Source organism: Gadus morhua, chromosome 11 (assembly GCF_902167405.1).
Source record: "Gadus morhua chromosome 11, gadMor3.0, whole genome shotgun sequence".
Classification (NCBI taxonomy): domain Eukaryota; kingdom Metazoa; phylum Chordata; class Actinopteri; order Gadiformes; family Gadidae; genus Gadus; species Gadus morhua.
The window spans coordinates 13898990-13924350 of record NC_044058.1 but is presented as its reverse complement, the minus strand read 5'-3'; the positions used below and the strand labels follow the sequence as shown (position 1 = coordinate 13924350).

At 47.3% G+C, this 25361-nt stretch overlaps 1 protein-coding gene across 1 annotated transcript; it reads left to right on the top strand.

The window, feature by feature from the left end:
* Positions 1 to 14: 14 nt before the first annotated feature.
* LOC115553608 (sperm-associated antigen 1) lies at positions 15 to 25340 on the top strand. Its single transcript, XM_030370010.1, has 18 exons — positions 15 to 329; positions 508 to 667; positions 763 to 885; positions 977 to 1047; positions 1259 to 1371; positions 1492 to 1597; positions 1887 to 2017; positions 2569 to 2675; positions 2911 to 3028; positions 4706 to 5155; positions 7740 to 7839; positions 8490 to 8642; positions 11136 to 11293; positions 16364 to 16505; positions 17886 to 18012; positions 20121 to 20273; positions 21183 to 21500; positions 23194 to 25340. The coding sequence occupies exons 1-18, from the start codon at positions 172 to 174 to the stop codon at positions 23323 to 23325; spliced, it is 2820 nt and encodes a 939-aa protein (XP_030225870.1). The 5' UTR covers positions 15 to 171; the 3' UTR covers positions 23326 to 25340.
* The last annotated feature ends 21 nt before the right edge of the window (positions 25341 to 25361 follow it).

The following is a 25361-nucleotide window of genomic DNA, read 5'->3' as shown; positions in this document are numbered from 1 at the left end:
TTTAAAAAGGAAACTTACAATTTTAAGAAAGCAGTTCCGTGTTTTTTTTTTTAACTTTTAGTTGTTTGGATGGATTAGTACGATTACTATCTATTTAATTTATCCATTCCAGCAAACGGCGGTGAATAACATTCATACAAACACGGACCTGTGCTTTAATTTCCGTTCACTATGAGTGTGAGCGAAGTTTCTTCCCTTTTGAACCGAGACAACACATTCTCAGCCACTCTCGACCATGATGGAAAAGTTCCTGTGGAACATTTAGATTATGGGTACATTGAAAAATGCAAGAACGTCAAGCATTTGGAGAAGATCTTGAGAGTGCTAAGGTAAGCACCCACTTTTGATGATTATATGTCACAAGCACTAGTTTAGTCTCTCTGCGTCTAAAAACGAATGCAAATATAATATATGTGCAAAAAGAAAAATGTATATACATGGAAAATGGAATGATGGCAAGCTTTGAAAGTAATAAGCAGGAATCATCTTGTGCCATATTCCTTCAAGGTCTGGAGAAGAGGGAGTGTACCCCCATCTGAACCAGTTCTGTGAGGATCGCGTGAAGAGCCTGGACCCCACAAGTCGAGCCCTGAGAAAGGAGCAACCTGTAGCCACGGCCGCCAGCCTCCCCACAGAGGAATGGAGCCAAATCCGTGAAGATCTACAGGTACTGAAGGACTGAAGAAGACCGGATCATACATGATCTTCCTCAGCCTGATGTCCCTCCAATAGTGCCTTTCATTAAGTGTGTCTTCTTCACAGCGATGGCAGGAAGAATCGAAAGACTTGGAGGCGTTGATGCTACAACCGTCTATATTTCACGGTATAGGAAATGAAAATGTACCGCCCGTACGAGGCACTAACATTTCTGTTCCCCTCGGCCAGGTGAGATGCTAGAACAATCTCTGCACATTGTTTCTTCTTGTCGGTCTCTGAACAAATACAGATTCATAAATATACTCTGATTTCTTCTCAGAATCCAGCAAGCAAGGCAAAGAATAAGCCCCCAAAACGAGCTCTTCCTCTCGACTACAAAGATTGGGATAAGTGAGTTATATCGGTTTCTTCAGGAAGGGTGTGTTTAAAAAAAGAGAGGATTCAGTACGGTATCTAATCCAACAGGAGACTTGTTGTGTTCAAAGAGGCACCACGTGTCACAGTAAGATCACTGTGGCTTAATAGATCTGGTAAATAGATGATATTATTAGTGTGTCAGTTGTCCATTCTGTATACCTAAACGTGCTTCCATTTCTCCAAGGTATGATGTTGACAAAGAATGTGAAATGATTGACGGAAGTGAGTCCAAAAAGGATCCAGCTCCTGTCATCAATTCTGGCCACGTCAAAATCAGAACCAGAGTGGACGTCACAAGTAAAACTCCCCTTACAGAGTCTCTTCCTACGAATTATTTGATCAACAGCCACATTTTTGGCATCACTTATGTGTCTCTGTGTGTGTTTAATTCGTGACCCCTATTAAACCACCTTCTAGCCCTGACTGAGAAGGAGAAGCTCCTCATGGCAAGCCGTGAGAAAGACAAAGGCAACGAGGCATTCAGGGCCAAAGGCTATGAGGAGGCTGTTGCGTACTACACCAGGTCAGAGGCTTCTTATTTGATGTGCTTCCATTCCCACAGGGAGTGGTCAATTGCGATTTGCATAGTACCTCATATTTATACTTTCTCTCTCTTTCTTATTTTCCATTAAAAAAAATAGGAAAGACAGAGTTTAGGTCTAGTCCCACTGCAGTTTATAGTATAACATTTGCATAAAGTATAACATGTTAAGGTACAATGGTCAAATTCCGTGTTTGTTGGGCCATTTACCACACGGAACTGTTACGGAGCATTCATTTACTTATATTTAAACATTGTCCATGATATGTAGGAGCCTCTCTATTGTCCCCACGGTGGCTGTGTTCAACAACAGAGCCCAGGCAGAGATCAAACTCCAGCGCTGGCACCGGGCCCTACAAGACTGCCAGAGAGTCCTGGAGCTGGAGCCCATCAACCTGAAAGGTGCTTTTAAAAGATGCCCATGATAAGGCTGACCTAATATTAGTGTTTACAGCAAGGCAACACAGTGATGTTACCGGTTCTCATATGGAGATGTTGTCATATTGTCATTCCATTCCTGCATTGCAGAGAGATGTTAGAGGTGAAGTGTGTAGGATTTAGGGGCATTTAGCGGTGAGGTTGCAGATAGAACCAACTGGATATATTAAGTCTGTACAACAACTATAGGTTATAGCTTTCAAGTAAGGTTGTTATCCCAAGATAAGATAAGATAAGATAGCTTATTCTCTAGAGCAGTTCTTCAGTTCTGGGCTACTGCAGAAACATGGTGGCGAAACATGGCATCCTGGCATGTAAACAAACAGGTTGGCTAGCATTTTATATTTGCAGAATAAGTTATAGGATGTGATTTTATTGATAACATCATCAAAATCCTTATCGATTAGCATTGATTAAAGTATATTGCCTGGTCATTTTGAGGTTCAAGCTAGTTGAAATCTGAAGCATAGGAAGCTATTTTCTAAGGTTTGATGGGCCGTGTGTCTGGTCCCCAGCATTGCTGCGCCGGGCTACAGTGTTCCAGCACCAGGGCAGCTTGCCCCTGGCGGCAGAAGACCTGAGGGCTGTGCTACGTGTAGAGCCCCACAACACCGCTGCTGCTGTAAGTTCACTTAAGACCATAGAGGCTCACTAATATTGTCGGTGGGACTGGTTGAATTGCTTTGTAAGAGAATCCATGTATTGTGTCCAACTGTATGTGTTTTTTCTGTTGAAGTTGGCAGCTTTGTTGTAATCAGTTTGGTGCTCTGCTTTCCTGCTTTTTTTTTACATTCTTTTGTAATCTTACCCTTGTTGACTTAATTTTTTCTTTCTTTTAATTCCCTTCTTTTGTTTAGAAACATCTGACTGAAGTGGACAAGAAGATAAGGGAGGGCCAGCCGGAACTGCCAATTAAAGGCAGGAAAATCCTCATCCAAGACATAGAGGAAGACGAGGAGGAGGCAGAGGAGCATGGTGCGTCTTTTTAATGTCTGCTTTCAACACACCTGTGATGTTGAGGGAATTCTTATCGACACCCCTATTCCACCCTGACTAAACATAGCATCCATAGTGTTATTGATTTCCTATTGAAGCCAAACCTTGTTGTTGATACCTGAAGTACTGATGGCTCAGTGTAACAGAGAGACCGGCTGAGGCCATCTACTCCTAACCACGTAACCACTCCTACCTCTAACCTCGACTCCTAACTCTTAATAACTTAAAGGTTCACCAGCCCCGCCTTGCCATTACCTCTTCACCAAATTGGCCTCTTGCTAAACTGTTGGACATCAGGTGGAGACAAGCCTTTTTTTTTTCTGATCCATCCTCTTTTAAGATACATAAACACACACACACAATTACCCACACAATTACTCATATGTCTGCCATCCTTATAAAATCCAATGAGTAAGAAATAAACCACGACAGAGTCTCGTTATGACAAATTATTGTACAAATAATGCACTTACCACCTGCAAAGGAAATTATTTTTCAATAACGAGACACCCCGGAGTGATTTATTCCACTGCGTAATAAACCATCTATACGTTTTTATAGTTTTTTGGAACGTTGAAACATTATTGATCGCAGAATCGCTTTTAACAATCCTGTGGTATAATGTCATATAAAGATAAGATATCCCAGTAATATAGCTTATTCTAACTTATTTCGAAGAATTTCCTGCACATTTCTTTTCACCAAAAACATTTTACCAAAGCAAAATACAAACTCAACAAATAATTATCTCCTCCAAAAACAGTACTATTGTGTGTTGTATTGCAGCAATTCAGCACTGCCTTACCAGACCGCCAACCGAAGGCTAGGCTAATGTGTTCCTAATCGTAAAACTAGTTTGTGTTTGTGTAAGTGCATTCATGTGTTTGACACCTTAAAGCGCAACAGACACATAGGGCGTGAAGCCTTCCTGAATTCTCAAGCCAACACGCATGTACCTACAAGCCCTGATATCACTCTGTATCTACTAATCATATAGTGAATTTAACTGACACACCAGCATGTAGCTTCCTAAAAATCTAAGATGGTGGCTTGTTCTCCAGCAGAGGAAACGTATGTGTGACGTATGTGTGTGTTACTCTGACATTAAATTCAGTTAGCGAAGAATACATTTTTATGCCGGCGAGTCCCGCCAGTATTTCCCATATTGCCAAGAGAGGAAACCCCCCTTGTGAAATGGAAGTCACATGACGTTTCGTGTTACGTCTCTGAGTTTCTGTGTGTGTGAGTGAGTAGTGTGTTCCTCAACCATCCCCCACTCAGTTCTTTCACATGGCTGTGCTTCCTGGAACTCCTCCTTCCAAGCCGCTCTCTGGTGTGGGTGTGTGTGTTTGTGTGTGTGTGTTTGTGTGTGTGCGTGCCTGTGTGTGTGTGTGTGTGTGTGTGTGTGTGTGTGTGTGTGTGTGTGTGTGTGTGTGTGTGTGTGTGTGTGTGGTCCAACCCTCCCCCCACTGTGATGTAAGCACAGACTGCATCCTGTGGGTGTGTCTACCCTTCACTAACCCTCCCCCTCTCTCTCTCTCTCTCTCTCTGTCTGTCTCTCTCTCTTTCTTTCTCTCTCTCTCTCTGTGTCTCTCGCCCTGCCTCCCCCTCCCCGCTGCCGTCCCTCCCTCTCTCCCTCCCCGCTCTGCTTTCCAGCTCGTCCGGTTGATCCCAGGCAGCCTGTGGGAGGGGTGGACAGCGTTGTTTCTCCCGTCGAGAGGGGAGACATGGGCAACGCTCAGAAGAAGCCGTACGGTGGCGGCCGGGGGGACGGGGCCTCGCCGCACAGCGACGCCAGCAACGGCTCCCACGGACACCACCGCAGAGGCCGCGGCGGCAGCTGGGACAAACACAAAGCAGCCGCGCACGAATCGCCGGGGCCCGGCAAGGCTGCCAACGGCACAGGGAAGAGAGGCTCCACCGCCTCAGAGCCCGGCGCCGCCAAGGGAGGGAGGCCCGCGGGGGTGGACCTGGACGCCCCCTGCGGTGCCTTGCCCCCCCCTCTGGCCCGGCTGAAGAACGAGGGCAACCTGCTGTTTAAGAACGGACAGTTTTCAGACGCACTGGGGAAGTACTCGCAAGCCATCGCCGGCTTCACGGAATCAGGTGAGCCACGGCCGGCGTTTTGTCGGTGCGTTGGTATGGTGTTGGTCTGGATGCCGGTTGAGTTGTATTGAGCAATGTCATCTGATAGATGGTTGCTAAGAATATCCACTTCCTCATTACTGTAAGCCTCAGCGTCACTGGAATATGACAACAACCTCAGTGCCCCTCTACTATAGGTAGTCCACTAGTGTGATGTCACATGCCGCCAGTGCTGTGTAGGTCTTTCATGATGACCACAGCTTTACATTAGTTTATTTGACCACAAACAACCTGGAGCATATTCCCTCTTTTAGCCAATGCATTTGTTCATCAAAGGTCATGACCTTGCAGTTATTTTGTGATTGCCATAACACAATAACAGTGCAAATAACTATAGAACTGGGATCACATGTTTTCCCAGAATAAGGTGTCGAGTTTGCTGTGATGCTAACGCAAATGAGTAAAAGGATGAGCCAGGCGCAAATCAGTGATATGTATCTTGGTGTGAATGTACTGAAATGTAGCTAGATGCACAGGGGGATGCGTCACAGCTGTGTCCCTGTACTGTAGCGCACGTGTGGTTGTGTGTGTGTTTGTGTTTATATGTAGGTGTGTTTGTGTGTGAGTGTGATTGCGTAAGTGTTTGTGTTAGGTCGCGAGTCAGTGGGGACGTGTGTTTGTTTGTGTGTGCGTGTGTGTGTGTGTGAGGTTATGTGTGTGTGTGTGTGTTTGAGTTAGGTTGCGTGTGTCTGTGTGTCTGCGTCTGTGTGTGTGTACAGACAGACGAGCTGTGTGTCTGTCCGACCCAGCTCTAAGCCCCTCGGCCCGGGTCTGCCTGGGTCACATGACTCTGGAAACCACTCACTGTGAAATTGAATCTGCAAGGTACCACAGCTGTAAATCCTGCAGAGAGGGACAGAGTGAGAGTGAGCGAGTGAATGAACGATGCTGTGAGAGAACGAGAGCGAGGGATAGAGAGAGTGATATATCCCATACAAATCCCATCTCCTACCCTCACTCCTCTCTCTAGTTCTAGTGCTCGCTCGTCCCTCCCCTCTCACTTCATTCCAGTCCATTATGTAGCGGGCTTCTCAGCGGACCCTGTCACATCCATTACGCCTCATCATCATAAGTCACTGCTGCTCTGGAAAGAAAAGCTTGAATAGGGAATTTAAAAACGTGAGATTCAAATCGCCATTGTTTTACCAATGGCCTTCAAAAACGCTTTGCATTTGTACACATCCTGCCATTGTAGACATTAGCATCCGACCCCAATTCAGCCCTGCATAGTAAGACTACATTCGGCCCGTGGATCAGTGTAATCGTATGGATCTGGTCTAAGCTGATTTAGTCGCAGTTGGGAATCCTGTTGGGCTGTCTGCACCGCCACCACCCCACGTGGACCCCACATGACAAGACACTGTTCACACAGGCTGACTCTGACACACTCACTGTGTGTGCTTGTGCTTGTGTGTGTGTGTGTGTGTGTGTGTGTGTGTGTGTGTGTGTGTGTGTGTGTGTGTGTGTGTGTGTGTGTGTGTGTGTGTGTGTGTGTGTGTGTGTGGGCAGGGGCAGAGAAATGGACGCATTACCGTCACTGGATCCCTGTGGCATCACCCATAATCTGATTTGATGTGATAAAGTGTGCCGCTAAAGTGACTGCGTAGAGGAAGTCCATCACCGCACAAACAAAGACCACACTTGTCTAGCTGGTAGCAAGCCCTGTTTCAGCTGTACTTTAAATGAGAGTAAATGTCTCAACATCTTCTGCCGACCAACGCCTGAGTTTGGTATCAAAAAAACATGTATTAACAAGTTGTACATAGACGTTCAGGAGGAGAAACTCAAATTGAATGAATGACTTCAGAAGTTGTTGGGCATGTCCTTGTAATGATCACCTCTTGGCCAATGAAGAATCGTCATTTCCCACCTTTAAACCAGACTTTCTCTGAGCAGACGTCCCTCTGAAATTATGTAACGTTATGTTACGTAACAACACAGTTTATCTGAACACATAGTTCTTCTCCTCTCTGTTGACAGCATATCAGTAAAGGTATATTGGCAGATGGGTTACGGTTAATATCAAAGAAAGATTTAATACTCAAGTACTTCAATCTCAGGTCTAATCCTCTAATCCTGTTTTACTCAAGTCACCAGGTATGAGCTATCTCTACATCTGCTGCAGAAGGAAGTTAGACGCCAGATATGGCCTTTTCTGGGGACGTAATGGGGAATGTGATGATAACGCATGTGCAATTCAATAGCAAGGAAGCTTTAAAGGACTCCAAGGTCCAAGGAGAAGGCTGCTCATTTGAACAAATCTCAAATGCATTAAACTAGACCAAAGGACAAATGTGGGGGATAAACACACACACACACTCTCGCACAAACACACACAGACACACCGACACACATACACCCACACACAATACTTAGCAAGTGAATCACAATGAAGCAACTTGTTTAAACATGCAGGGCTTGTCAGACAGCAGCCCTCGGTCATTGAAGATGACGTCACACATCTATCTAGAGTAAAACTCCAGCATGTTCCTTGTGGGTGGTAACGCTTCTGTTTTGTTCTTGTTGTTGTTGTGGCTGTTGACAGGAATCGACAGTCCAGAGGATCTTTGTATATTGTACTCCAACCGGGCAGCCTGCTACCTGAAGGATGGCAACAGTCAAGAATGCATACAGGACTGCAGCAAGTAAGGCGCTACAGCTAACAGTCAAGAATGCATACAGGACTACAGCCGGTAAAAGAGTGTACAGCTAACAGTCAAGAATGCAGACAGGACTGCAGCAAGTGAGAGTGAACAGCTAACAGTCAAGAATGCATACAGGACTGCAGCAAGTGAGAATGTACAGCTAACAGCAACTTCCCCAACATGGGCCCAATTTAGCATGCATCATCTCAGTTGGTTGCCTTTTCATTGTGAAGAAGGTTTCATCCTAAAGCAAGGCAAACAACCTCACAATGCTATGATAATGAAAGCATGTGTATTTGACGCATAGAATCTTGCACTGACTTCAACTCCTGTTTTCAAAGATTTTTTAGTTTTTAGAGAGAACACAATCTAAATGTTAACTGGATGTATGAATCTAAAAAATGTGTGGGATGATGTCAGGCTTTTTGTTTTATCAATGGGGACTTTGTACACACACACACACACACACACACACACACACACACACACACACACACACACACACACACACACACATACACACACACACTCTCCCACCAGTGTCATCTTTACTGGCCGTACTGTAACCTTTGCGACAGGGTGGGTTGGGGGTTGAGGGCCTGACTCCAACCTGTCCCCCATCTGAATGTCGGTCTAATCCCACCCTACAGAGCCCTGGAGCTGCAGCCCTTTTCCCTCAAGCCCCTCCTGCGGCGGGCCACGGCCTACGACTCCATGGAGCGCTACAGGCCGGCCTACGCCGACTACAAGACCGTCCTGCAGGTGGACAACAGCGTGCAGGCAGCGCACTCCAGCGTTAACAGGTAGGAGTTGTCTGCCTGTTTGTCTTTCTGGTTGGCTGTCTGTGTGTGTTTCAGTCAGTCTTTGTGTCTGTCTGGCTGGATTTGTGTGTCTGTGCATCTGTCTGGCTGTGTGTCTTTCTGGCTGGCTGTCTGGCCAGCTGGCTCAGTGTGTCTGTCCGGCTGTCTATGTACCTGGATGGCTGGCTGACTATCTTGTTTCTGTCTGTATGACAGTCCCTCTTTCTATCTATCTATCGCTCTCTCTCTATTGTGTCACTTTCCACTTTGGTCTTGCTACTCTGAAAAATGGGAATAAATGAGTGTCATGTATTCTATAAAATAATATGGCTAATTTCCAGGCTAATGTATGAGTCAAGAGTGGTTGTAAAATTAGAGAGATCATCCATCGCCACCCAACCCAACTAATGTGGCTGAAGAGGAAGCAGCCGGCGGTCCACACACCACCTAGTATATCAGCCACTTGTCTTCTACAGGTGTTGTTCTATTCCAGTAAAGGTTACCGCACATTACCATATGCACTGAAGTTCCACATCAACATAGAGAGAGAGAGAGAGAGAGAGAGAGAGAGAGAGAGAGAGAGAGAGAGAGAGAGAGAGAGAGAGAGAGAGAGAGAGAGAGAGAGAGAGAGAGAGAGAGATAGAGAGAAGTGGGTGAGAGGGGAAGAGAGAGCGAGAGAGAGAGTGGGAGAAGAAGAGAGAGAGAGAGAGAGAGAAGGAGAGAGTGAGAGAGAGAGAGAGGAAGGGAGTGAAAGAGAGGAATAGAAGGGGAGAGAGACATGTCCCATGGGCTTCAGAGAGAGGGTTATTAAATGAATGAGGGGACTTTAGTTCACTCAACTGTATCTGAGCCACCACCCCGCCCACATTTTATCTAATTAGTGGTTGGAGCAGATTTAGACCGTGATGACAAGCCACCCTCGTCACCGGGTATTTATGGCCACCAGGCTGAGTTTTACGTAACGAGGAGCCTCACCTGTAAATCTCGTCCCCTCAGCGTCCAGAGGAGAGTCATACACACACACACACACACACACACACACACACACACACACACACATACACACACATACACACACACACGCAAACACATGCACATCACTAATATATTCCATTTCACATACCGTATTTCCATACATGTAAAGGTCCTACACTAGGCTTTTAAACACACGCACTTAAACAAAGAGACCCCACACATTGATCAACACTTAGTACTAAAATAAAGGTGCAATAAATATATCAATAATATATCAATAAATATATTTAAGCAATAGATCACGACAGGCTGTGGTATGTGCTCATTATACCACTGTTAAGGGGCGTTGTCCGGCCCCGACGCGCAGCGGAGGGCCGGCGACCCCTTCACAGTGGTATAATGAGCACATGCTACTGACTGAAGTGATCTATTGCTTTTATACAACGGTTACTGTTATGGCGAAACGAAAGTCATAGACACACTACATTTAAAAAGAAACCAAGAAAGTCAAAGTAGCCGTTTTATTAAAGAATACAAAAAAGTAGTCCCTCCTGGCTGCCTTCAAAATTGAAGGACGGTCGCACACTTTAGCGTCCCTCCGAGAGAAGGCTCGGCTAGAGCGGTTCGCCGGCAATTTATCCTATGGAGCAGTTCACTCGCCGTGTGCCTAAGCTTTCGTTAGTCTCTACATCGCCTTGCTCACTCCCGGAGTAACAACATTTACACCCTCTCCATCATCCAACATGTTTTACTTTGTAACTGTTTCTACTTTCAGGCGCGGAGTGATATGCAAACTTTCACAAAATGATCAGGCGTCATAGCAGTTATGTATACGCTCATTATACAACAGTTGGGAACCAATCAGATCACAGGATTTAGGTCCCCCGTTGTATAAATATTGATATATGTATATGTTTGAATGCATTATTTTCAATATATGATCAAAATAGAGCGTCACACCATTCCATTCCATGTAATGTATTATACACGGCAATAGTATGACTACAGATATATTTAGATGTGATGCAAATGAAAAATGGTCAGATTAATTATAACTTCAGTCCATCAATGCTGGAATACCACGGAGGAGGCTGCGTTTAACTTCTAATATGCTACAGCATTATTAACTCTGAGTTAAATAGCCTTCGATGTTGATGTTCAGAGAATCGATACAGTGCTATTAATAGGTCCCCATCGCAATACTATACTCATTATCATGATTTATTCATGTTTCTTAGTATGCGTGATCTGTATCCTCTGTCCTTGTGCTTCTATGCCTCTGATTGATGCAAGTGAGTGAGTGAATACATGAATAAGCTGGTCTGTTGTAACGATGTGTGTATGAGTTAATCCCTAACAATATGGAATATGGATATGGATTAACAGTGTATTTATTTTATGAAAGTAATTGTTGCTGTGACTGCTAGACCGTCATTTCCTTATTTTAATACAAACAGTTGCACATCTTATTTGTGTGAATCAAATGAGAGCGTGCTAGCTGACCCTTCCCTCCTGTCCCAGGATCACCAGGCTCCTGATAGAGCAGGACGGGCCCGAGTGGAGGGAGAAGCTCCCTGACATCCCCCTGGTTCCCATGGCGGCCCAGCAGCACCGCAGGGAGGAGACCCCCACCCCGGAGGTCCTGCAGGCCCGCGCTGAGAAGGCTGCCCAGGACACAGGTACAGTGGATGACTAGGTTATTGAAGTGTGTGATCATGACCCCCCCCCCCCCCCCCAGTGACTCTGACTGCTTCTGCAGGTTAAGGGTCTGCAATGATGGACTTTGAAAGGTGCATGTGTCCCACGACTGTTTGTTGTCGGACATCTTATCCCAACAAGTACTATGACCAGTAGGCTAGGCCCCACACCAGTAGGCTAGGCCCCACACCAGTAGGCTAGGCCCAACACCAGTAGGCTAGGCCTCACACCAGTAGGCTAGGCCCCACACCAGTAGGCTAGGCCCCACACCAGAAGGCTAGGCCCCACACCAGTAGGCTAGGCCCCACACCAGTAGGCTATGCCCCACACCAGTAGGCTAGGCCCCACACCAGTAGGCTAGGACACACCAGCAGGCTAGGCCCCACACCAGAAGGCTAGGCCCCAGACCAGCAGGCTAGGCCTCACACATGTAGGCTAGGCCTCACACCAGTAGGCTAGGCCCCACACCAGTAGGCTAGTCCCCACACCAGTAGGCTAGGCCTCACACATGTAGGCTAGGCCTTACACCAGTAGGCTAGGCCCCACACCAGTAGGCTAGGCCTCACACCAGTAGGCTAGCCCCCACACCAGTAGGCTAGGCCCCACACCAGTAGGCTAGGCCCCACACCAGTAGGCTAGGCCTCACACCAGTAGGCTATGCCCCATACCAGTATGCTATGCCCCATACCAGTAGGCTAGGCCCCACACCAGTAGGCTAGGTAGGCTAGGCCTCACACCAGTAGGCTATGCCCCATACCAGTATGCTATGCCCCATACCAGTAGGCTAGGCCCCACACCAGTAGGCTAGGCCTTACACCAGTAGGCTAGGACCCAAACCAGTAGGCTAGGCCTCACACCAGTAGGCTAGGCCCCACACCAGTAGGCTAGGCCCCACACCAGAAGGCTATGCCCCACACCAGTAGGCTAGGCCCCACACCAGTAGGCTATGCCCCACACCAGTAGGCTAGGCCTCAAACCAGTAGGCTATGCCCCATACCAGTATGCTATGCCCCATACCAGTAGGCTAGGCCCCACACCATTAGCCGAGGCTCCTATCCAGTAGCCTAGATTCTACACAAGTAGCCTAGTTATTACACCAGTAGGCTAGGTTCTACACCAGTAGGCTTGACCCTACACCAGTAGCCTTGGTTCTACACCAGTAGCCGAAGCCCCACATTTCTTTTGACCAAGATCTTCTTTAAGAGTTGCCCTTCGGCTGAATGCTACATGTCCATATAGCAGGGGTTTTTCTATAAAAAATTCACAAGGGGGAAAACATCAATGGCGAGGGCAGGGGCGATTCTAGGGAGTGTGGGGGCCCTAGGCAGAGGATTGTTGATGGGGGGGGGGGGGGGATGGAGCGATTGTTGACGGGGGGGGGGAGTTCCCCCCCCTTCCGCGGTGCGGAGCTTTTGAAAATTTGCAAGACAATCCTTGCTTTTCTTCACCCCGCGGCACGACATTTTAAAAACACTGTAAACTAAGTCACCAAACGCTATATTTTCTTTCTTCTCAGACACTCTCAGATTCACTGAACTGATAAATTTGGTTCGGGAGAAGAGATAAAAGCCCGCCTACACTGTAAACTGATTGGTTGACTTACCGATCCAGGCCAATCAGGAGGCGCCTGAGGCTCACGTGCACACTGCATCATGCGCAGTTTCTAGATCCCTCTCTGTTGTGCTGCGCGCTCGCTACACAGATGCGAACGCGGTTAGGAGCACGTCTGTCTCCTGTGCGCGTTCTTGCTCGCTCGCTCTCCATTCCGGGAGATTTTAAGTAATTTAAAATTTTCGACAAGGAGGCGCTGGGTTGAAACAAGGAGGCGCAGCGCCCCTCTTTCCCGGTTTAGATTAACCCCTGATATAGTATGGACCTGTATCTGATACATACGCTGTCAGAATGACAACCTCACTGCTCACCTTTTCTTCGGCTCTGCTGTAGAGATGTGAAAAACTCAAATCTTTCACGGTCGAATAATCAGTGGGCGGTATGGATCGATTATTCGATGTGGGCAGACATTCACAAAGGCAGCCATGGATCATCGGCAAGAAATCACTTCATATCTTAAACGCAAAAGAACAACTACCTGCTAAGTATTTCCAGTCAAATTGTCTGTTCTGAAAAATGCATGAAACTGTTATCAGAAAACGCGGTTCTATGCTATAGACCCTAAAGTATCTGTGATATAAAGGCTGAGACGAATTTCAAATTATAAATATGTACACTTTGTGTTGAAAGTATAGACCGTCGCGAATCCCATTGAAACGAATGGCGTGTTGATTCTGTCTTCAAAACGAGAGCTGGTAAATTGTGAACAATTAATTAAACTGCAATCAGACAACGCGGTTATATGCTCTAGACCCTAGAGTATCTGATGTATAAAGGCTGGGAAGAATTTCGAATTATAATATGTAGAATGCATAACGTTAGCTCTCTGGCTCATAGCTGAGCGGACTAGATACCTCCCGTTGCCAAGTCGTAGCTAAGGTCCGTCCTATTTACTGGAGGAGTGAACAACGTTTCCGTTGCATAAGAACCTTACGGGAAGGTAATGATTGTTCCAGGTATTAGTCAAACCCTCAGGCGTTACCAGGGAAACAAAGTTATGGCTTGTGAAAAACGTTATATTTGGATGGGAAAAAATGTTAACGGTCCAAATGTTAAAAAACGATTTTGACCCTCGGGAACAAATAATCAAATATTCTGTCCCATCCCTACTCCACTGGCATCTGTCCCCCTCACTGCTTCTCGCTCTCTGTACCTCACTCAACCGGCACACACTCACTACACAACTCATTAGACACTGGCCTATTCCCCTCTGCAGGTGGGTCAACGTTTGGTCTGGGTTTGGATTTGGTTTGCTGTCCCATCTCTCGACCTTAAACAATTTGCTGAAATGAACAATACTATATTGTTAGGTATCCTTTTTAATTTATAGTGGGTATACGAAACTATGCAGGTATGCGGCGTATACCTGCATATCATGTGTTGCTATCCGCCAACCTCTCTCTCTCTCTCTCTCTCTCTCTCTCTCTCTCTCTCTCTCTCTCTTTCTCTCGCTCTCTCTCTCTCTCTCTCTCTCTCTCTCTTTCTCTCGCTCTCTCTCTCTCTCTCTCTCTCTCTCTCCCTCTCTCTCTCTCTCTCTCTCTCTCTCTCTCTCTCTCTCTCTCTCTCTCTCTCTCTCTCTCTCTCTCTCTCTCTCTCTCTCTCTCTCTCTCTGTCTCTCCCTCTCTCTCTCGCTCTCTCACTCTGCGCCTCTCACTCACTGTCTCTTTTTCCAACTGCGTCTACCATTGTCTTGGTGTCTGTCTTGCCGACAATCTCTTTCCCACCCCTCTGCAGTCCATGTTTCCTTTCTAATTGCTAACTTCACACACGCTACAACTACAACTTTCTTCTGCCTCCTAGGGTTCAGGTGAAAGCTCTTCCTGTCCGATGGGAGGCTGGCATTGGCCAAAGTTTAAGTATCTGCCAGCCAGGACGGGAGCGTGCCTTATGTTGATAAGTTGGTCAGTGCAGTTCAAACTTCATCGTTTCCACAGGGGACTGAGGTCAGGTATTTTCACTGACTGCATAGAGACATGTTTTCTTGGCAAGTTAATGACTCCACTCTGGAGACTTCAAGACCATCTCTCTCTCTCTCTCTCTCTCTCTCTCTCTCTCTCTCTCTCTCTCTCTCTCTCTCTCTCTCTCTCTCTCTCTCTCTCTCTCTCTCTCTCTCTCTCTCTCTCTGCCCTGAGATCGACTTCAATAAATGGTAGCGCAGTCAGTTTATTGCTACTTACACAAGCACATACACATGCGTGTGTATGCAGAGGGTGTTGCTGTGTGAAAGCGCTTGCCCTCCATAGTGAGGAAGAGCAACAGGAAGGCAACCTGCGTCTCTCTGACCACCACCAGCATGTTCTCCCTGCGGCCCATGCGTGTCTGATCTATCACAAAAGCAGTGTGTGTGTCCTTAGAACACAGAACAGCAGGGATAGGCCGGATCCCGCCTCGCCTCGTAAGGCACAAATCACCGCCCCAAACCGAAGAAATAACCTTCAGGGCTTATTCATTGCCACTGCGGCACAAATTTCGGCAAGGCACTCCCACACACACAAACACACACACACACACACACACACACACACACACACACACACACACACACACACACACACACACACACACACACACACACACACACACACACACACACGCACACGCATACGCACACGCACACACACACAAACACTCTGAGGAGGAGGAAGAGGAGGAGGAGCAGGAGGTGTAAAAGTCCTAATGCTTAAAGGTGCAGACCTTAACCATCACCTTCTCCTTCCTCCACCTCCTCCTCCTCTTCCTCCTCCTGTACCTCCCTTTCCTCATCCTCTTGCTGCTCCGCCTCATCTTCCCCTTCCTCATCCTCTTGCTCCTCCTCGTCATCTTCCCATCCTCCTCATCCTCCTCCTCTTCCCCTTCCTCCTCCTCGTCCTCCTCGTCCTCCTCATCTTCACCTTCCTCCTCGTCCTCCTCCTCTTCCTCTTCTTCCTCTTCCTCCTCCTCCTCCTGCAGCCTCAGGTCTGTCTCACTGCTGCAGTGCAGCTGCTATTTTTAAAGCCTGGACTATTAGAAGAACTACCGGGTGGGGTGTGTGTGTGGGGTGGGGGGGGTTGAAGGAGGAGGAGAAGGAGGGCTGCTGAGCGTCCGCTCTACCCGGGAAAATGCAGATCCAGCAAGAATCGATCAGCAGGCATCACTCCTCAGCCTGAATGATGGCTGGCTGGACCTTTAGCTGCAAGCTCCCTCGGGCCTAATGTTCACCCCAGGGTGCCTCACTCAGCACTGCAGCAGAGCAGCAGCAGGCAGATAGATTCCAGAGCTCTCCCCATTGTCAATGTGAACGCTCGTTTACCGTGTCGTAGCTTATTATTCCCTCTACGCACATGGTACTATAACTGCAGCCTCTAAGATGTTAAAACATGGCATGTGTAAAAGCGACGCTGATGAATTGGAATGAAGAGGCATCTCCACTGTGTAACTCTGTGTCCTGCGTGTCGTTACAGCGAGGCGGTCGGAGCTGCGCTTCACGGCTCTGAAGCAGGAGGGGAATGAGTTCGTAAAGAAGGGCCAGTTCCAGGACGCGCTGGGGAAATACACAGAATGCCTTAAACTGAAGCCTGAGGAATGTACCGTCTACACTAACCGGTCAGTGTTCCTTCACGCATGATGTACACACGCATACATACGTACATATATACGTACACACACACACACACACACACACACACACACACACACACACACACACACACACAGACTCAAACGCTCTCTCGGTCACCCACACACACACACACACACACACAGACACACTCTCTCAAACTCACATTGCCCGATTGCCTTGCCTCCAGTATGGCTGCTTGCCGCTTTCCTCGAGAACCGCTCTTCCAAACAACCTCACCCTGACACTGCACTTCCTTGGGTCCTACGCAATACACCATACAAAGTGGGAAGTCGATCGAAGAACAGTTGTCCAGAATATTCATCCAACATTCATCATACATACATACATACAGAGACTCCTCTAATTATAGTTGGGATGCATTACAATCAGGGGTCATTAATCAATGAGTTGAGCACGGATCATGTGCAACGCATGTACACAAATAAAAAAAAAAAGATCGTAGGATACATGTAGAGAGGAACATAAGAGTCATTGTAGGGACTCCGTGAGTCATCAGCCGCCCAGGGCTTTCAGATTCCACCCATGACGCGAACGCTGCCGGGGTCAAATTAGTGAGCATTGTTGGCATGGTGTAACCCGGTGGCTGCAGTCCAGGAAACAGCTGCCGGTCTGCGTCCCCCTCTAATCCCCCTCTACTCCCACCTGCCCATACGCACAGAGATAAGTCTCTTTCTGTCATGTCTGTCGTCCATCTACTGCTTCTGACCACCCGCATTGTCAGCTCCCTGTGTTCCCGCTTCTCTTCATGTGAGCGCTCTGATTGTTCACCGCTTGGCAGGGAAAGGAAAACACTGCAACGCCGACGTGATTCATTCTCCCCCTATTGTATGTGTGTTGTTTTTTCCTGTGTGTGTGTGTGCATGTGCGTGCGTGTTTGTGTGGGTGTGTCTGTGCATGTGTGTCTTTGTATGTGGGTGTGTCTGTGCATGTGTGTGTGTGTGTGTGTGTGTGAGATTGCCTACATGCTTGTGTGTGCATGTACGTATGTGTGTGTGTGGATGTGTTTCTGTGCTGTCGATGTGGAGGTTGTACAGAGCGTCTGAAAGAGCTCGCGTTCATAACTAAACTGACTTTGCACCATGCAAAGTCAGCTCCCATCCGACCGGTAATCCTTGTGAGCCAACAGACATAGACACTAGCTGAATATATCATACAAGTCGATAAGGCAGCCTTTACGAATGGTTCACCTTACGTGTCATCTCAATGATAAAAGCGTGTTCATTTTTTAGATTACATTGTGAAAAAGAAGTGCACAGCTGAGCCTACCGTTGGACCTTTAGCTGTATGTAAACGCATTATGTGAATGGAATACATTAGTGACGTTTGTGTGTGTTTGTGTCCAGGGCACTGTGCTACCTGAAGGTGGAAAAGTTTGCTGAAGCCAAGCAGGACTGTGACGCTGCACTCGGCCTGGAGCCGACCAATAAGAAAGCCTTCTACAGACGAGCTCTGGCCAACAAGGGCCTAAAGGTGAGCAGCCCTGAACAGACAAGACAACAACACACACACACACACACACGCACACACACCGAACACACACACACACACACACACACATTCAATACATTCTCGTCAAAGCAGATCTGGCACGGGATGAAGTCAAGCATTAGAATATGGCGTGCACTTCAAATGAAATAGCTAGAGAAGGAAGATCCATGTGTCTCTTTATTCACCCCAAGGGGATAAAGAGGCCTTTACTATTCTTTCCTTGCTCATGCAAAGCCTGCCATGTATCAGGTCACATGTTAGTTTGTGAAAATATGATCCTTCATATTTTCATATATCCTTCATAAGATATTTCAGAGCGATTGCAGATATAGCGCGACGAGGAATGTGAATGCAGGCGGGGTGTATTTCAGCGTTGTCATTCCCTGTAAGGATGTGTTGAATCCGCCCCATTCTAGGCGCTTCCTTCGTCCGCACTTTATAGCGCGCTGTTAAGCTACTGCAGCTCCACTGCAGCGAGTCCCATTCCACCACATCTGTTTTGACCACCTATTACCCCGCCTCCTCCTCCCAGCTCAGAGAAGGTGGCGGCTGTGTGTTGTAGTGGTGTGTTCGAGATGCCTCGTGAGTCGTGCACCAACCGCACCAGTTGCTCTTGTGACATAATTTCCAGGTTTGTAGCACGTATAGCGTTCCCGTTTGTCTTTATGGGCATCATGGCATCATTGGCTAGTCATTGTTGTTGTTAGCTACACAAGCCTCTTTAGCAAACCAGCTCGAACCCAAACATCACAACTTAACGTTGTATTGCATGCACAGTAAGACCGTGCAATGCATATATTGATGACCGGATTAAAGCAGCAATGTAATAAAGTGTGTAAGAGCTAGGGATGGGCGTGAGGAATCGATTACTCGAGTACTCCTCGTTACAAATGAACTCGGTTGGTGGACAGGCAAACTCGAGTTTGCATATACACACAAACAAAGTTTTCTGCAAATGTAGCAAATGTATCAATTTTCTGTTGGCGCCACTAACGCATGCCGTGGGCACAAAGTAAATTAAATGCATCCATTTCTATGGCGCGTTCCGTGCCGTGTGCAGGCACGCCAGAATTCAATAAGTTAAGAGATGGCGGTTAAAGCAAAGCGCAGCGAAGAATTGAAATACTTTAAAGAAATAGGAGATCATAAGGTGAAATGTAAAATATGCCAAGCGAAATCGAGCTACCAGAAAGTACTATGCGGCAACATATGCTCCTGAAACACAACGGTGAGTTCGGGAAAGCAGACCCGCAGCAACGGTGAAAGTGAAAGTGTGTCTGCTATTTTCACCGCCGCAAGACGCAGCTGTAATCCCGGGCGTGTAGTGAAGATCACAACGCTGAGTATTTCCATAGTCCATTTGCTGCCGTTTTATTTGCAGCTTTAAATTATTTCCAATGGTTAGGCGGCTACTTGTTTCGTTTTTGTTTTTTTTAAACTGTTACAGGCCTTGGTTCGACGTGATTTAAATTGTGAGACGCATATTTATTTTTGTAAGGAAAATGTGTTTTGAACGTTTGCAAAAATATATAATGAATACTCTGATAACTCTGACTGTTTTGATGGAGAATAAGCATTACATGTTTGGTTGGTAATATTGCCGTTCATCATCAGGCCTATTCCTGCGGCAGATGCGTTGCATTCTAAAAATAGATTCGATTTAACGAGTACTCGATTGATCCTCGAGGAATTCCTTCGATCACTCGAGTTTGGAATTTACTACTCGTGCCCATCCCTAAGAGCATTTAAAATTCAACATTAAAATGACCAAAATAAAACAAAATACAAAGAAAAACATCTCACTATGGGCGCAGCCATGTTTGTTTGTCGAGCCGTACGGTCAATCTCACTGACACTCGACCCCGATTGGGACTAACCAGAAGGGGGCGTGCCTCTGGGAAATGCTGCAAGAAAGCTGAGAGATCTCCCACTTTGCAACTTGTCCGGGTGGTTTACGAGGCATCTGGAACGCACCATAAGGATGCACGCCTCCCCCGGCTGTTCCTCTGGTTCTCCCAGCCCTACCCCTGAGAACAGATAACATAACAACCTCTTTAAACACGTATGACTCCGTCTGGGCCCACGACCAGGACTACCTGGCGAGCAGCTCGGACCTGCAGGAAGTGCTCCAGCAGGACCCAGGCGTACAGGAAGCTGAGAAGGAGCTGGAGGAAGTGACGGCGTTGCTCCGCCAGAGCCTGGCCAGCGGCGCCTCCCCCAGGAAGAAGGTTCCCATCACAGAGGTACACACACTCACACAAGCATGGACACGCACACAGACACAGACACGCCCATACACGCACACACAAACCCATAGACACGCACACATACACACACCACACAATGCCACGCCACACACACACATGCACACATACAGACAATTGTTTTGTCCAAAGTCCGATAACTATATCCTTAAAATAGATTCCTAAACAGCTCAACCAAAAATATATTAGTATTCAAATGGGTAAAGCCCAGAGAAATTAATAACCTAATTCCATTGCCCGATTTCCCTTTTCCTTCTAGGACTAAGTAGGTGCTAATAGGGGCAGTTTTCGTGCTTTGTGGTCTATGCATTGTTCTGCAAATGTCGAGAGAAGATTCTAAATATCACAGTCGGCTAAAGTAAACAAGACTCACGCCAAGTACATGCAAGCAACGGCTCTATTCATAAAAGAAAGATTAGGTCCCGTAGACGCTCTGTATCCAAGCGATAGACCGAAGAATGGATCATCTTACTAAATACCCTCATTGACTCAATGTAAGCCCTAATCTAAGAGCTCATGTTGTCTACACCGCACAGACGCATTTACCCACGGCTCACATAGGTGGAACATAACCCGTCCAGCTTCTGCCTACCAGTTCCCATGGTGATCATTAAACCGAAAACAACCCAACTCGACTTCATTTATGTAAAAGCTTTTATACAATCATGCAGCCCAAAGTGCTACACAATGAAAAATTAAAACAACACCGATGGGACCAAAAATATATCAATAAAACGATAAATAAACAACAGCGATGAAAATCTAATAAACCATGATAGAATTGCTGTAACATAACTCGGGGTTAAAAGGCAGATAAGAGAGATCATTTCCTTGGCCGTCCTAACATATCCCCCCAGACAGTAACCCCTGACCCCCTGTGCCCCCCAGGTGGACGGGGACCAGGACAGGAGCGTGGCGGACTCCGCCCCACGGCCCCAGGAGGGCGGGGCCATCAACATGCAGCCGGCCGACGCCTACGAGTTCGGACAGTCCCTGAACGCGGCTCGTTCCCGTGGCGACGCGGCCGCCTGCGCCGACCTGCTGTCCTCGGTCGACCCGGAGCGGCTGCCCCGGTTGCTTAGCAACCAGCTGGACGGGCACGTGATGGCCTTCGTGTTGGAGGCCCTGGACGAACACTTGCTGGCCAGGGACCCCGGCCGGGTGTACCGGCTCCTGCAGAGCCTGCACACCGCCGAGCGCTTCACGGTGAGGCGCCACGCGCTTTTATTGTGTTAATGCGTCACAGTCACTGATCCAGAGCTGCATCCTTCACCTTAGAAGAATTTGGAATGGTCACGTTTTATTTGCTCTGGCAGACAGGCTGACCCCCTTCACGTACAGACAGACTGATTTCCTGCAGACCACCCCCTGGTCGGACAAGTCACAACCGTTTATCTACCATGGGGCCGGGTTTGATTTGATGACAGTACAGAGGAGCCCCGTTGAGGCATTTTCATAAACAACCAAGATGGCTGCCGCTGATGTATCACATTTTGTTGTTCTGATTTGTTGAAGGTCTATCCATTTGCGTCCAAAGGTATCTAGGTTCCCGTACACATTTGCAAATTGGTCTGGCGACGTCAGGCTTTTGCAAATGTCAATGCTATCACACCGCTCCTGTTATTAACCTGTATCTGTTTAAGATGTTTGGTCAAAGCATCTCCCTACAATGTAATACCACACAGGCCTTCGGATTTACACACACAATGTCCCATTTGTCCCATTGTTTGTTTTGAACACGGACATTCAGTATGCTTTCACGATAGGGTTACGTTTTTTGATGTTCTATGTCCACCACATTGTCTCCAAACCGTAAGCCCTGGTGAGGATGCTGCATTCAGCAGTGTCTCGTAGAGTCACTTTCTCACTAGCAGATCATTAATACGACACCCAGTCACCCACGACACCTCAACACTAGGAGGAAGGATCTAGCCGCATAATCAGCAGTGGCTACATACCCCCTACTGTTCATTGTCACTAGAACCAGCCCTGATGTGCAATGATCCCAATCTGGCTCGCATAAAGCAGGCAAGACAACTGGCAAAGCAGAATCCTGCATTAAGTGCCCCAAGAGTGTTAAAAGACTCTTGTTCTCCCCTCCATTCTAGCCCTGGGTAGTTGCTGTTTGGCCGCATTCCCCTGGGTCGTCTACTTTCACATTTACATGTCAATGTAGTTTACATAGACATGCAGGCAGTTGACTGGAATCCAGACGACCCAGTTGGAGTAGTCACTACCGTCTTTGTGGCAGTCCAGTTTGACCTGACTGCATTATCATGGCTGCCATACCTGCATTGAGAATGTTTGGTTGTTTAATGTATTCAAAAGCACCGCCCTTCTCCTCTGACCAACTCCTGTCTACCCCTGTGTCTCTCTCTCTCCCCCCTCCGTCACTCTCCCCCTCTCTCTCTCCCCCTCCATCTCTCTCTCCCCCTTTCCCTCTCTCTCTCCCCCTCCATCCACTTGGCTCCCTCTACTCCTCCGTGTCTCACCCCCCCTCACTCTCGTCCTCCATGTCTCCTCCCCTCTCTCTCTCTCTCGTCCTCCATGTCTCCCTCCCTCTCTCTCTCTCGTCCTCCATGTCTCCCCCCTCTCTCTCTCGTCCTCCATGTCTCCCCCACTCTCTCTCTCTCTCGTCCTCCATGTCTCCCCCCCTCTCTCTCTCTCTCGTCCTCCATGTCTCCCCCCCTCTCTCTCTCGTCCTCCATGTCTCCCCCCCTCTCTCTCTCGTCCTCCATGTCTCCCCCCTCTCTCTCTCTCGTCCTCCATGTCTCCCCCCCCTCTCTCTCTCTCGTCCTCCATGTCTCCCCCACTCTCTCTCTCTCGTCCTCCATGTCTCCCCCACTCTCTCTCGTCCTCCATGTCTCCCCCACTCTCTCTCTCGTCCTCCTACGTGCAGGTGGTGCTGATGTTGCTGGAGACGGCCGAGCGGCGGCGCGTGACGCAGCTGTTTGAGCACCTGTCCTCCGTGCAGAGCGACGACTTCACAAAGGACGACGTGCAGAACATGGCAAACATATACATCATCTGAGTCACCTAGCCCCTCCTACCTATCCTCCTCTACCCCCCCTCTCCTACCTAGCCTCCTCTACCTACCCTCCCCTACCTAGCCTCTCCCACCTAGCCTCTCTTATCTAGCCTCCCTGACCGGCCGCTCCTATTAAGCCTCTCCTTCGTAGCCTCTCTTTCCCCTGCATGAGCTCTGCCTCCAACATTTAACTACGGATCTATGCAAAAAAAACAAAAAAAAAAACAAGGGCACAAGTGAACCACCAGAGAGGGGGAAAAATAAGTCAAATACTGGTGGAACGAAGGCTGGTTCAATACAGGGGTGCCACAGCTGTTGCCACGGAGACGCATCTTTGCTTTATCTGTATGGTGGGGGGGATCTGCTAACACTATGTTCCAGTAAGCAATGAAAGGATATATATATTTTATTTTCTTATTTCCTCCACAAAACCTTTTGTTCTTCAGATATTATTTTGTACTGTCCTACGAACCGCTTGTTGCAAACACTGGCTCTGACCCACACAGGGACGTAGCAGCGTCTAGCGTGCTAGGCTATTATTATTATTATTATTATTAATATTATTATTATTAATAACTAATAACTAAAGGGTGACCTGCAGAGAGAAGGCTCTGGGCACGTTTCCTCAAGAGCACGCTCCACCAAATATGGCTCCTTGTGTCCTTGACTTCTCGCTAAGACTTTACCTGAGGTTTTGAGTGGAGACGTTAAGACACCGGACCAGATCGGTCCACAACAGAGTGGTCTTGGGGACCTGACTGGTCCACAACAGAGTGGTCTTGGGGACCTGACTGGTCCACTGTTCTCGGGTTGGGGACTACGCCCCCGAGACCACCCTGTTGTTGCTTATCGGACGTTACGCATGCTGAATATTAAGGGCGGGCGAGTCTATGGGATACAGTGGAGGGAGAGAGCCACGTTGGATCATCCATGTTTCTCTATGCATATACAACCTTCAAAGATAGAACATGGCTTTGCACTGCTATCTCGGATGCACTACTTAGATGTTAACTCATGCGGTCAATGATTAAAGTTGAAACAAGTATAATTTTTTTAGATATATATATATGTATAAATTAATTAGCATAAAATCGAATCCGGGTGAAGTCAAACATCAAATCAATTTAGGTTCAAACTCCCTCATAGACTATCTAGAAATGATCAGGAAATTAAGTGAGGCCGCAGATTAGTGCAGGAAGCCTGCTGGTCCACTCCTAGTATCGCATGCTAGCCTCCCGCTGTACTGTAGGCGCCAGCACAGCGCTCCAGTCGGCATGCTGGAACTGGCCAGATGAGGCATCTTCTTGAGATGTGTGCCTTCAGATGTCAATTGAGGGGTTGGAAATTGGATATCTTTTCTTTTTGTGTGGGTGTGTAGTTCCGATTCTGTTAACATGTGTACGGTTAAATAGTTCTGCAGCTTAAACGGCAGGGATCCATGTGCACTATCATTACGCCATCGTTCAGCAGGGTTTAATTTGTAACAGGGAGGTTTGGTGGAGGTGGGTGGTCAGGCTTCATGTTAAGGGTTCTTTGGACAAACTTTTTATTTAATGAAAACATGCTAATCCATCATCTGGCCATAACCTAAATGGCTTATTCGACATTACTGAAGTTTGGCTACCATTTTTGTTTACTGTAGTTTTCTATCCACACGAATGTACTGTGGTCGAGGAGAGGAGCTGAGCTATGAGGCAGAGACAGTAATAACCTGTACATGTTATACAGCTCTCTATGAGGCAGAGCAGTAATCAGCTGTACATGTTAAACAGCTCCTAATGAAGCAGACAATGATCACCTGTACATGTTATACAACTCACAGGCTGGCAGGACATGGTTATTAGTGCTGTTAAAAAAATAAGTTATTTTGGAGAGCATTCAAATTGTTATTTTGCAATAAACAGGCAAAGATAAACTTATTTCTCTATTATAGATGTACATTTTTTTGTGAATATCTAATAAATATTATGTTATGGAAAAGTGACATATTGAATAATAAAACATGAACAAGAAATTGAGCTCACGTTTCCTTCTTGTGG

What these genes read in the sequence shown, in the direction of transcription:
- LOC115553608 (XM_030370010.1), top strand. Translation starts at nt 172, where the DNA reads ATGAGTGTGAGCGAAGTTTCTTCCCTTTTGAACCGAGACAACACATTC. An exon ending in GCTGTTGCGTACTACACCAG is followed by an intron (nt 1,598 to 1,886) that starts GTCAGAGGCTTC and finishes CATGATATGTAG; the next exon opens with GAGCCTCTCTATTGTCCCCA. An exon ending in ACACCGCCGAGCGCTTCACG is followed by an intron (nt 21,501 to 23,193) that starts GTGAGGCGCCAC and finishes TCCTACGTGCAG; the next exon opens with GTGGTGCTGATGTTGCTGGA.